The sequence below is a fragment of the Hipposideros armiger genome, unplaced genomic scaffold, assembly GCF_001890085.2.
Source record: "Hipposideros armiger isolate ML-2016 unplaced genomic scaffold, ASM189008v1 scaffold_123, whole genome shotgun sequence".
Lineage (NCBI taxonomy): Eukaryota > Metazoa > Chordata > Mammalia > Chiroptera > Hipposideridae > Hipposideros > Hipposideros armiger.
Window position 1 is genome coordinate 2,672,074 of NW_017731473.1, and position 12,728 is coordinate 2,684,801.

Below are 12,728 nucleotides of genomic sequence, written 5' to 3' on the forward strand. Positions count from 1 at the left end.
AAAGCAACCCACAGATCCAATGCAATCCCCATCAAAATACCAATGGCATTTTTCACACTAGAATAAAAAATCCTAAGACTTATATGGAACCATGAAAGACCCAGAATAGCCAGAGCAATCTTGAGAAAGAAGAAAAATAATTGGCGGTATCACACTCCCTGTTTTCAAACTATACTACAAAGCTACAGTAATCAAAACAGTATGGTACTGGCACAAAAACAAACACAGATCAATGGAACAGAATACAGAGTCCAGAAATAAACCCACACTTATATGGCCAATTAATCTATGACAGTGGAGGCAAGGTAAAATTATATAACTTTTAGAAGAATACATAAGGGGAAATCTTTGGGACCTAGGGTTCAGCAGAGTTCTTAGACATAACAATGAAGGCATAATACATTAAAAAAAAATTTTTTTCTTAATCAATAAATTGGGCTTTCTCAAAATTTAAAACTTTTGCTCTTAAAAAGTCTTTCATTAAGAGAATCAAAAGACAAGCTACATACTAGGAGAAATATTTGCAAATCACATATCCAACATAGGAACTATAGCTAGAATACATAAATAATTCTCAAAATGTTAACTGTAAGGAAACAATTCAATTAAAAAAAAACAGGCAAAAAGATTTGCAAAGAAATTTCACAGAAGATATACGGATGACAAATAAGCACAAGGAAAGATTTTCAACATCTTTAGACATTAGGAAAATGCAAATTAAAAACTACAATGAGATACCACTATGCACCTATTAGAATAGCTTTAAAAAATTCCTTTTAATTTACAATATCAAGTGCTGATGAAGGTGTGGAGCAAATGGAATTCTCATACTCTGCTGTTGAGAATGCACAATGGCACAACCACTCTGGGTAACAGTTGGGCGGCTTCCTACCCCCAAAAAACTGCACGCACTTACCATATGACGCAGCAATTCCACTCCTAGGTCCTTACCCTAGTGAAATGGAAACCTATGTGCACACAGAAAAGCTGCACGTGAATGTTCACTGCAGCTTCATTAATAATCACCAAAATCTAGAAAGAACCCAAATGTCCTTCAAAGGGTAATGAATAAACAGTGTACATCCATATGAACGGAAAAATACTCAACTGCTATGCCACACACAGCAACGTGAATGAATTTCAAAGACATTACAGTGAGGAAAAGAAGCTAGCCTCAAAAGATTACATACTGTATGATTCCATTTATGTGACATCTGGAAAAAGCAAAATTATAGGGACGGAGAACAGAGCACAGCTGCCAGAGGTTTGGGGTAAAGAGAGGGTTTGACCACAAGGAGACAACACATGGGAATACTTTAGCCTGATGGAACTATTCTATATTCCAATTATGATGATGGTCTCACGAACCTAGAACAGTATACACATATTAAAAAAAACATATACACACATATATAAGTACATACTGGGGGTGCCAAAAAAATGTATACAAGCGGACACTGTGGTCACCGTTGCTCAAACAGCAGCTCACCGTAATCAGAAGTGTCTGGACACTGATGGTAACTACTTGGAGCACCTCTTGTAATTGCAGAAGTCAAACATGACTTGTATTCATCTTTTATTATTGGTACATATTGAGTATTACAATTTTCATACAGTTTTTTCCTTTCTTAAAATGTGTATACATTTTTTGGCACTCTCTGTATATATATTTTCATTATGACAGAGGTTACAAGAGAGTATATACATTTGCCAAAACTCATCCAACACTTAAAATTGGTAAATTTCATTTTCTGCAAAGTATATTGCAATAAAGTTGATTTAAAAATAACTAAAATGAAACGTAGCAAAATACAAATAGCTATACTTGAATTCTAATTCATCCCCAAACATATATACTCACCGGTTTTTTTATTCAGACTTTTAAAAAATAACTGGTAATAGCATATAACATTCTGTTTAATAAACATACTTTTATGTCTGGATAAAAGAAAATGATAAGCATACTCTACATTAAGTGTATTTTCCAGTGTCTGCCCTTGGCCCTCCTGTTAACAATTTTGTGGTTAACAAGAACAGCACGAGAAACAATTGGTAGGTTCATTAAAGCCTCCTTTTGAATGTTTTAAGGAAACAGCACATAAAACATTCATTCCAACAAAAAAAGTCTGCCCTGCCAGCTGCTTCCCATAAAGAGGAGCCTTATTCTGTTACTCAGCTACCAATAAAATATTTATGGAGCTTGCTTAGAATGCCCGCATTGTACACACTGCTAAAATTCTTAGCAACACTTGAAAGAATATTTGTCCTATTTATAGGTAAGACGTTTTTTCAAAAAATAAGAAAAAGGTAAATAAGCCGTCAGAAGGTCACGGCCAGTGCCAGACAGGCTCAAATGAAGAAAATGAAACCCAGGCACCATCTTTCCCATAAGAAGGCCAGTCTAGTTCTCCGCTTAACGCCACCTCCCTCGTCAAGCTTCCTCTGACAACCCCCACCAGGCTGTACTGGGGGCCCTTGTAAACGGTTCCACACAACCTCTGCTTTCTTACTCAGAGCAGTTATCACACTGCATTGTACCAGCTGGTTATCTGCCTTTCTATCCAAAGATTGAGAACTGTATCTTCTTATGCATTCTAGTCTGAAACATAAGAGACAGTTACTGAAGACCCAATGGCTGGACGGGTGGACAAGCATGAAGGAATTTCTGGAAGGCAGCGTGAGGCAAGGAGGCCTCAGGGTCAGAGAGACCCGGTTCGCATCACCCCATTGATTTTTGCTCCATCACTCTTGGACCAGAACTCCCTGCCGTGGCCAGAGAGAGCTGTCTGAGCTGGCTGCCGCCTGCCTCCCCAGCCTCCCCGGGTACCAGCCCCTCCTTGCTCACAAGGTGCCAGTCTCACTGGACTCTTCTTTGGTCCTCAGATAAGCCAAGCGCCTGTCTGCCTGCACAGCTCTTCCTACGGCACTTGCCAGGGTGGCTGTGTCATTCCTTCCATCTCAGCTCACATGTCACCGACTCAGAGGGGCCCTTCCTAACTATCCGGTCTAAAGTGGTCCCCATCTCTGCCACCTCCACCAAGTCACGCTCTAGCACGTAATCCTTATTTTCTTGCTAGAACTTTGCATAATCTGTATTCACCTTATTTCCTGACACATTATTTATTATTGTGTTTATTATATGAATATAATCCACTTCCTGAGGGCAGGGACCTTATTTATCTGTTCACGGCTGTTTCCCCTGAGGTTTTAGCATAGTAACTAGAACACAGTAGACACTCAATCAACATTTGTTGAATGAATGAATAAAGTAATGAATGAGTACAATCCAGATTACCTCATTAGCTGTATGACTTTGGTCAAGTTCATTTTGCCCTATGCCTCAGTTTCTTTATCTGTAAAAACGGGATTATAATAATGTCTATTTCATAGCGTTATTATAAGGATTAGAAGAAATTCATTAGAATGTTCATTACTATGCCTAGCACAGCATAAAAACTTAAAACACATCACTATTCTTTTCATTTGGACTTTTCCCTTTAGGAGAAACAAATTCAAGAAATTTTAAAAACCTGAGCCAGAAAAACTGAAAATGGCTTACGGTACAGTAGGAATAAACACTCCAAAACAGAAAACCCACGTAGAAACTTAACGCTCCAAAAAAAAGCTAATGCAAGGGCTGCACGTGCCCTATTCCTGCCCTGGGCGCCCAAGTGTTGCTATGGAACGGCAGCCATGGCCATGGAAGGGCCCCAACGTGATTACAGGGTGGTGCTTTCTGAAGCTGGAGAGGGGCCCCACTTTGAAGGAGCTGCTGTCAGCCAATCTGGCTTCCTCCCACTCCCAGTCGAAAAGCCTTGCCTCGTCTAGAAATCCATTCAATAGGGAAGAAAACCAAACATCAATAACATGAAAAAGAATCAGGGCAACTCCAACCAGGCATGCTGCAAATAAAATCTAAGCAGGGTGTCCCGCACTGCAGATCAGTTTCGACGGCTTGCACGAGTGTAGGCCTCAACCACCAGACCACCTTTCACTTCAAGGCAGCAAGGGGTAAGAGCAAGGCCCTGGGGTCAGCAGAAAGAACCGAGCCCCCGCTGCTGCCACCTGTGAGCTATGTGACCTTGAGAAAATGACTTAACATCTCTGAGCCACAGTTGGTTCATCCTTAACATAAGGATAAAAATCAGTGACCTCACAGGGGTGTTGTGACAACCACAAGCACTAAAGCACCTGCAGAGCCTGGCATTAGCAAGCAGGACCCATAGGACAGCTTTCAAAAGGAATCCACTTCTCACTCGAGCCCTCATTAAGCAGGTCTTTTTGGGCCACCATCAACTTTTTATCCTCCTTGGAAGGCCAAAAACTGTAAGACCTCTCACCTGGACATCACAAAAACCACGAATGCTTGCTGTCCAGAGTTCATCTCTGGTCAACAATATTGCACGTTTGATCCTTCTGCCAGGGGCAGCTAAGTGAGATTAGTAAAACAAGGAGGACGCTTTGGAATTCATTTCTGATTTGAATACTCTCCCAGGTGTCTTCAAATCATCAAGAAAAGTATTCCCGGGGCAGCCGGTTAGCTCCGCTGGTTAGAGCGCAGTGCTCATAACACCAAGGTTGCCGGTTCGATCCCCACGCCCTCCACAACTAGATTGAGACAACTACTTGATTTGGAGCTGATGGGTCCTGGAAAAACACACTGTTCCCCAATAAAAAAAAGGAAAAAAAAACTATTGCTAGGCCAACATCTATTTATTAATAATCAGTACTTCAGCAATAACAAAATTTTAAAACTGAAACCCAAACAATACTTGGAATACAACTACTTTATGCAGTCAACTCTTGTTATATTCTTTTCAGCCTGTGCTCACGAATATACATTTTTTGTAAAATTATAACAGGTGTATTTGAGTATTCTATTACTTTCCCCCTAATATTATATCTTAAATATTTTCATGCAGTTGCAGAATTACACGTCATTATCACTTAAAATGACTGAACTCAGTTCTCCTGACCGGATTCACTGTCGATTATTTCACCATTTCTCTACTGAGCATTTAGGTGTTCAATATGATCTAGTGGACAGCGTACACAGGCTTTACAATCAGAAAGACCAGGCTTGAATTTAGGCTGCTTTGAGCCTCTCAATCACATCAAGCTCATGAGCAAGTCACTTAACCCCTCCAACCTTCACTTCCTAATCTGTGAAATACCTTCATCATAAGCCTGCTGCCAGAAACCAAAGAAATAACAAATGTAAAATATAATTCCCTTGCTCCCAGTTTCTCACAATTACACAAAATGTGGCAACAAACACCTTCATGCAGAGCTTTTTCCTTCCACTGGGTTGTTTGCTTAGGATAGATTTTCCCAAAACGGATTAGTCGGCTCAAGAGTAATATTTTTTTTATGACTATCAAAATCTCGTTCCAAATGGCCTTCCAAAAGATTGTTAAAATTTATACTGCCCAGCCCACCATCTGGCCAGGTTTTTTGGTGGGCATGACCCGGACATGTAGAGGTATGAGGACTCAGCACTCAATCCAGTAAGCAAGAGGCCGCTCTACCACACGGACGAACCCCTGTGCTGAACACCTCCCAGACATCCCCCCCAGCCATCAGCCAAACTTCATTCCAGAAGCCCTGGCTCTGGCAGGCTGCATCCGGTGCAGAACCAGCAGCAGAGTGGATGCAACGCCCACTGGAGTGGATGCAACGCTCACTCTGCCAGCTACAGACAGTCCCCCGACGCCCACCGACCTGCACCCCACACGCTTCCTGCTCTCCTGCCCCGTTCTGACCGCACCCCTGCTCCCCCTTCGTAGCTTCACCTTGCCCTCGTGAGGGACTCTCCTCTGCCTGGGCTCTGCAGCCCCACCCTGATCATCTCCCCCCAGCTGCGCTGCCTCTGGCCACTCTATTCAGTCCCTGCAGCCGCCCCCATCTGCTGAAGGCCAGTCCTAAGCATATGTTATTTAAACCTCACCACAACCCTATGAGATGAATATTACTTTTCGCATGTTACAGATTAGGCAACCAAAAGTTACAGGTTTAGTATCTTACACAAACTCAACACATTCGTTTAATCAACAAATATGTATGACGTGCCTACCACCTTGATAGGTTCGGTGCTGACTATTAGGGAGAGAGCAGAGGAGACACATGTTAAGTCCACAAATAAATATACCAACAGTCATAAGGCCCCGGTGGGAAAGCCAGGGTGCTGACGACGTCAGAGGGGTAGTAGACTTTGTGAGGTTATAGCTTTGTGGGGGGTATAAATGTCTAACGAGTATGTTGTTTTGAACACCTGAAACTAATAAAAAAATTAAAATTAAAACAAAGACAGTGCTTGCTATAAAAGAAAATAATGCGGGGGGGGGGGGTCCTACTATTAACACAGGTGGAAAGCTACCCACGTCATTCTCTGTTAGGAAGAGCACAGAAAAAGCCATAATTAAACTCTTCTACGTATAAATAAAGATTGCTACGTGGGCTGACTGGATATGCTGAACCAGGTTCTGGGTCTTCCACACTCACTCAAAAAGTTTTCAGAGAGAGACAAAGACAGAGAGAGAGAGAGAGAGAGAGAGAGAGAGAGAGAGAGAGAGAGAACAACTGAGATTGATTCCTGTCTCCGGAACAGGTGACACCAAATAAGCACACTGCTTTACAAAGCACGGCCTCAGCCAGGCCTCCTCCAGTCCAGGGAGCTCCCAACTATTGGGTTGTCGGAAAAGTTATGATATATTTTTTCTATGTTTTTCGTTGCAAAAATATGTCATGACTTTTCCGACAACCCAATACATTATCATTTAAAACAGGGTCGGCAAACTTTTGAGACGGAAGAGCCAATCCTATCCCTCACAACCATTTAAAAATTATCCAAGAGCCATAAAACAAATGAAATCACCATTATGTAAATAATATCCTTTAAAAATTTTATAAATGAAACTATGATCGTTTTATTTTAATTTTCAATTTTACTTCAGGGACACATGTATGTACCCAAGCCACATGTGGCTCACGACCCGCAGTGTGCCGACCCCTGATCCAGAAAAGACCAATAAGACAGGCTCCCACTGAAGACCAAACTGATTTGCCAACTTCCTACCATATGGCCTGCCGTACAGGTGAAGATGCCTTCAGCTAATGAAGGTAGTAGACAACGGGTTACCAGCTTAAAGGCCCATAAGAAGGCTTGTGGTTGTCACATGTCAGAGTGAGTGAGGACTTGCACAGAAGAGTGGAGTGGAGTAGAAAGACTTGCTGCGCCAGAAGACCTGAGTTCAAAGCCTGAGTAAGTCCCTCTCACGCTCGGGGCTTCAGCGTCCCCAGGTGTCAAATGAAAGGACTGGATGAGATGACTCTTGGGGCTCCACCAGCTCTGACAGTCAGACTTTCTCCAAAACATCTCTCGACCCCATCGCTTAGCTCCAGCATCATCCCCTCCCCATGCCACATGCAGCAGCCTTTTAACTGATCGCACTGTCACCAGCCTTGCTTCCTCCTTGCAGGCCCCAGCCTAGATAATCTGAAAGCTTAATGCTGGTCGTTTCCCTCCCCAGAGTAAAAGCATCACTGGCTCCCCTTCATCTTCAGGACAAACTCAAACAAAGCAGAATACCATCTGAGACCCTGCAGGATGTGAGCCCCGCCTGCTTCGATGCCTCCCTTCTCTGAAGCCCCCTCACACAGCCCCCTTCCAGCCAAAGGGAACTCACAAGTCCCTAAACCCACCGCACCCTATCATGCCTCTCTCTCCTTGTGCCTGGGATTAGTCGTCTCCCTTTGGCTAACCCCTCCTTGTCCCTGATGACCCAGCTCAAGGAACACCTCCTCCAGGGAGGCTTCCCTGAAACGCCCCCGACCCCCAGGCCAGGGGCCCTCCTCCATGCCACACAGCACCCTGTCCTTACCTCTATCTCTGCACTATTTTCCTATCCTCTCCCCAACTAGACTGTGAGCCTCTTGACAGGGAGACGTACTTGGTATTAATCTACTGCAAATTCCCCAGCCTCTGGCACAGCCTGGCACAGGGAATAGATCTGAAAATATTTACTGATGAATGATGAACTCTAAGCAAAACCAGGAGGAGGACTATGTCTTTCTAGATTGGAGCTAACAGACCCTGATGTTCAGATATCCATCATCTGAGACTAGAATAAGAGAAATCATAGGTGTCCCCTTTGAATCAAAAGTATTCCAGCCACCTCTTTAATATGCATGTTGACTTTAAAATGAGCATCCGATGCCAAGAGTATTTTCTCTAAGCCTCCCACAGAAAGTTCAGGCTACCTCAAGACAGGGATCATGCATTTGGTAGCTCAGGCCAGATGAAAATTTTCAATAACTTATAAAGGCCTAAAAGGGAGCCACTGAGAACAGTGTGGTCATTTCAATTTCAACTGCAGAATCTGCTCTTGAAAATGCTATAGTAAAAAATATTAATGCCATAAAAACCTAATAGCAGCCAAAGGACCACAGCCATAAAGAAAAAACATAAATCCTAAAACATATTGGCATAGAAGGCTCTCTCTCGCCTTTAAGAAAAATAGTATTTAGGTCACTAAGAACACGTCTCAGCAAGGGAAACTTAAATCACTTGCAGAGGAGAAAAAAATAACAATAATAAATATACTAATAACAGCAAGAAGGAGCCATAGCTGACACACAGAGTGAACTCTCTTAGGCAAACATGCTTCGCATATATTCACTCAATTAATCCTCGTGACAGCCCTGTGGAGTAGAAGCTATTATCGTGCCCATTTTCAAGACAAGGCAAGTCCAGAAGGTTAACAGGCTGGCCCAAGGTCACCCAGCAGAAGAGGATGAGCACAGACTGCCTCTGAGAACAGCTTTGCCACTTCACCTCCCCGGGCCTCAGTTTCTCCCACATAGAACAGAGGGTTGGATTCAATTCTAAGACTCCTCCCAGTTCGGAAGGCAGACAATAAAAGGTGAAACCAAAATTCTAGGATTCCATTACATTTTTCCATCTAGAAACAAAATTCAAAACTGTGCCCCTCGTAAGTTAAATAACGCTGTAACGTGCAGAGCTTGCTTTAATATTAACGTAACCGGTATATAAAGAGCCTAACACGTCACGTGCCCAGCTCAGAGCCAGAGCTCAATAAGAGGTAACTATTATTACTCTTACAATAAAACAGGAACAACCATTTAATAGTAGAGCACATTTTAATTATACACGATGTGAAATAATCAAATCTCATTCGTTTGAGGCCCCAGACCCCACAGCACAGATCAAGTTGTACGGCTGAAATTATAACAACTCAAAGCTCAGAAATTACTTGTTTCCATTAGAGATCTGACAAGTCATTTCTTCAATTGGTCACTAGTGGTTTGCAGATAACTATTAGCAGTAATGAGTATTCTAAATTAAATCCAGAGACGGGACCGCTCTGTTCGGTAAAGACGTTTGGGGAGAAAGAGACATAATTGTGGAGCGTCCTTCTCTGTCCTCCATCTTCCCGCTGATAAATGCCTCCCGTCTCTCGCATAGTATGGATTTCATTTGGTTACAAATGAAGAAGGGTCTAATTCCTCCCATGATAAATGAGAGCGCTGAACAGGTAAGCTGTTAAGGAGAATTGGAATCAGGGAAAGAACCTTCTTTTCCTGTTACTTGACAACAGACCCCCTCCGCTAACAAATGAAAGACACAGTGCTGGAAGACATTCAGCACAGAAGTCAAATCTAGCAGCGAATACTCCATTCTCAGACAAGTAGCACCCCGCACTGGGCGCAGGCTGCTCACGTTTCATTCAACGGTAACAAAGATGAAGCCTACAGAAATCAAGGAGTCGGTGCAGTGTGGTGAAAGGAATAATGGCTGTGGGGGCATTAAAACCTGGATTCAAATCCCAGCCCTGCCACTCAAGTATTACCTGAGTCCTTATCTGTAAATGGGGATAATACAAAATACCTCACAGGGTTGTAGCAAAGATTAAGTGGGGACCATAAATAAGGCACCTGACGTTAGAGGAAAGCCCTTGACAAATATGAGCTCCTCTCAACTGTGCAACATGGAAATATCCTCACATGCAGGGCACCGGAAATACACCACCCGCCCCCAAGCCGGAAACTGCTGATCCTGTCGGAACCCATAACTGGCCGACTGCACAGGTACATAAGTCGCACAGAGAATGCCCCCGGACCCGGCATTCCTCCTAACGCTGGCATTATCCAGAAATACAGCTCCCTCCTGGGTCTGCTTAGACAGTGGCACAAGGCGTGATTTGTTGGGGAGGGTGACTTGGTATCGCCACTTACATTTTCAAAGTCCTTCATGTTCCGTGCTCTGGTGGGAGACACCGTTTCTTCTGATGCATTTGGGAGCACTATAAAAAGGTAAAACAGACAAAACATCATGGTCTGCAAATTGCCCAGCACCTCTATTAGGGAACAGAGCCCAGAGACGAAAACAACATGAATAGCTTCCACAGTGTAGTCTGCTGGTGCTTTCTGTGTGTTGTGATGTACTGATTTGAGCCTAGGGAAAGCGCTAAACCATTAGATTTCAGATTTACAAATTACCAAACCTAGTCCCCATGCAATGTCAGAGGGAGAACCCAGGAAATGCACTGGGCATGTGGCAAACCACAACAGTCCTGATATGTACTTCCCTACCGCCTGTCATAAGGTTATTGTGCTGACCAGGATATCAGCTTCACACGTCAGCAATTAAAACAAAGCATGTCTCACTGATTTGACAGCAGAGCTTGGCAACCTTTTTCTTAAGACACCAGGCTATAACAGGCTTTGGAGGCTACCCATAAAATAACATATAGCCTAAAATCTGTTACAACTATATTACTAACTCTTCTGTTGTAGCAGAAGACAATTCATAAACAAATAAATGAGCTGTGTTCCAATAAAAGCTTATTTTCCAAAGCAGGCGGTGGGTCAGAAACTGCCGATCCCTGTTTTGGAATGATTAAAGTCTTTGCCAAAACCCAAAATTTTCCACAGCTTCTCTCATTCAGCAAACATGTATTACACCCCTACTCTGTGCCAAGCACCACACTAGATGCTGGGGAAGCAACAGTGACTAGGAGACACTGACCTGCACCCGAGGTCCCCAATCTAGCGGGCAAGACAGATGGAAACAAACTGTTATGTTGCACAAAGGGCTTGGCTCTTTTGAGGTGTAGAGTGAATGTGTGTTGAGTGAATGAAAGCATTCCTCCAACAGCTATGCAGGGAGGGCCTAGTCTCTGCTAGGCATCATGTGATGTGGCTATCTCAGGAAAAAACAAACAAATGGAGCCAACATTCTAGAAAGAGGAGACAGACAATAAACAAAATAGTAGGGTAATTACATAGAATGTGAAAACGTGATAAATGCTATGGAGAAAAACACAGTGGGCAAGGATAGGAACTACCACGGTGGGGTGAGGAGTGCCATTTTAAATAAGGTAGTTAGATTACTGAGAAGGTGACATCTGGGCAGGCCTGAAGAGAAGCGCAAAAGGAGAGGCCTGAGGTGGGGGCATGTCTAGTGGATCTCAGGACCAGCCATGGTGCCCGTGGACCGGAGGGCAATAAACAAAGGGGACCGGCGAGGAGGTAAGCGAGCTATGGGGGACACGCTGTGTACCGCCTTGTAGGTTCTTCTCGGCACTCGGAGGAGCCAAAGATGGATTCTGAGCTGAGGCATGACATGATGGGACTTGGGTTTCTCCAGGCTCCCTCTGGCTGCCTCGCTGAGAAGAAACTGAAAGGCACTTAGTACCAAGGAGACCAGTTAGGACAACATGGTCTGGGACAACCCAGGCCAGAGATCACAGGGGCTGAGGCCAGGGTGGTCGGAGTATAAGTGAGTCAGGAGCGATCTGATTCTGGATGTCTATTAAGCAGCCAACAGGAATAAATGAAGTGACATATGTAAGGTTCAGAGAGGAAGGTGCACCTAAGGCAGCCTGAGCAGAGCCAAAGGAGGCAGTGAGCTTTGAGCTGCGTCTGACTGAGGGAGCAGGCGGATGGGGCAAAAGGAAGAAGCAACATCCCATGGAAAGGCACAGAGGTGGGCGTGGGCGTGGGGAAACCACTCAGCAGAAAAGCGTTTCGGGAGTGGGCAGGGGCAGACCGTGACCAGCCCTGAGCGCCCGGCTAAGGGCACACAGGTTTGTTTTCCTGTCCTCAAACGGGACACGCTGTCACCTGTGTCTGTCCCTGTCTAGGTCCTATTCGTTCTTCAGTGTCAGTTTCTTAGGGAAACTGTCCCCTGACCCGCCTCCTCCTGGCACCAAGGTCAATCTCTCTTCTCCCCTCACAGCACTTTATTCCTCTTCCCTCATTCTATTCATCATGTGACTTATCATAACAATTCTTGGTTTAACTGCCTTCTCAGCTTGACCTTAACCTTTTCAAGTCTTCCCAGTGCTCAGCCCCGAGCCTGGCATGAAGCAGACGTACACATGGGCTGAATTAAGGAGCAGGCCTACCAATGTCTGCTTCTAACGGCCCGTGGGCAAGAAAAGAAGAAACTGAACTGCTGGATTTTGTGTTAGAAGAAAAAGTGAACATGTTCTAAAGGAAAACCTGAAGACGGTCTATCAGCTAAAGTAGTCTCCAGAAATAAACCGTGACACTTATATCTCCTCTAAAAACGTCTTCCCCGGGCCGGCCGAGTGGCTCAGTTGGGTAAGAGCTCGCTCAAGAGTTTGAGCTCTGAGCAACAGCGGTTCGAGTCCAGCCCGAGCTGAGCAGCCACTGAGCTGCCAACAGGTAGCAGGATGGCTCAG

At 44.2% G+C, this 12,728-nt stretch overlaps 1 protein-coding gene across 4 annotated transcripts in view; it reads right to left on the reverse strand.

Annotated features, from left to right (window-relative positions):
* Positions 1–12,728, reverse strand: part of CDK5RAP2 (CDK5 regulatory subunit associated protein 2) — a 171,719-nt gene that overhangs the window by 149,672 nt on the left and 9,319 nt on the right. For all 4 annotated transcript variants that reach the window (XM_019648259.1, XM_019648261.1, XM_019648260.1 and 1 more), the window contains exon 3: positions 10,255–10,322. In XM_019648259.1, coding sequence (XP_019503804.1) covers positions 10,255–10,322 — 68 coding nt within the window. The remainder of the gene's footprint in view (positions 1–10,254; positions 10,323–12,728) is intronic.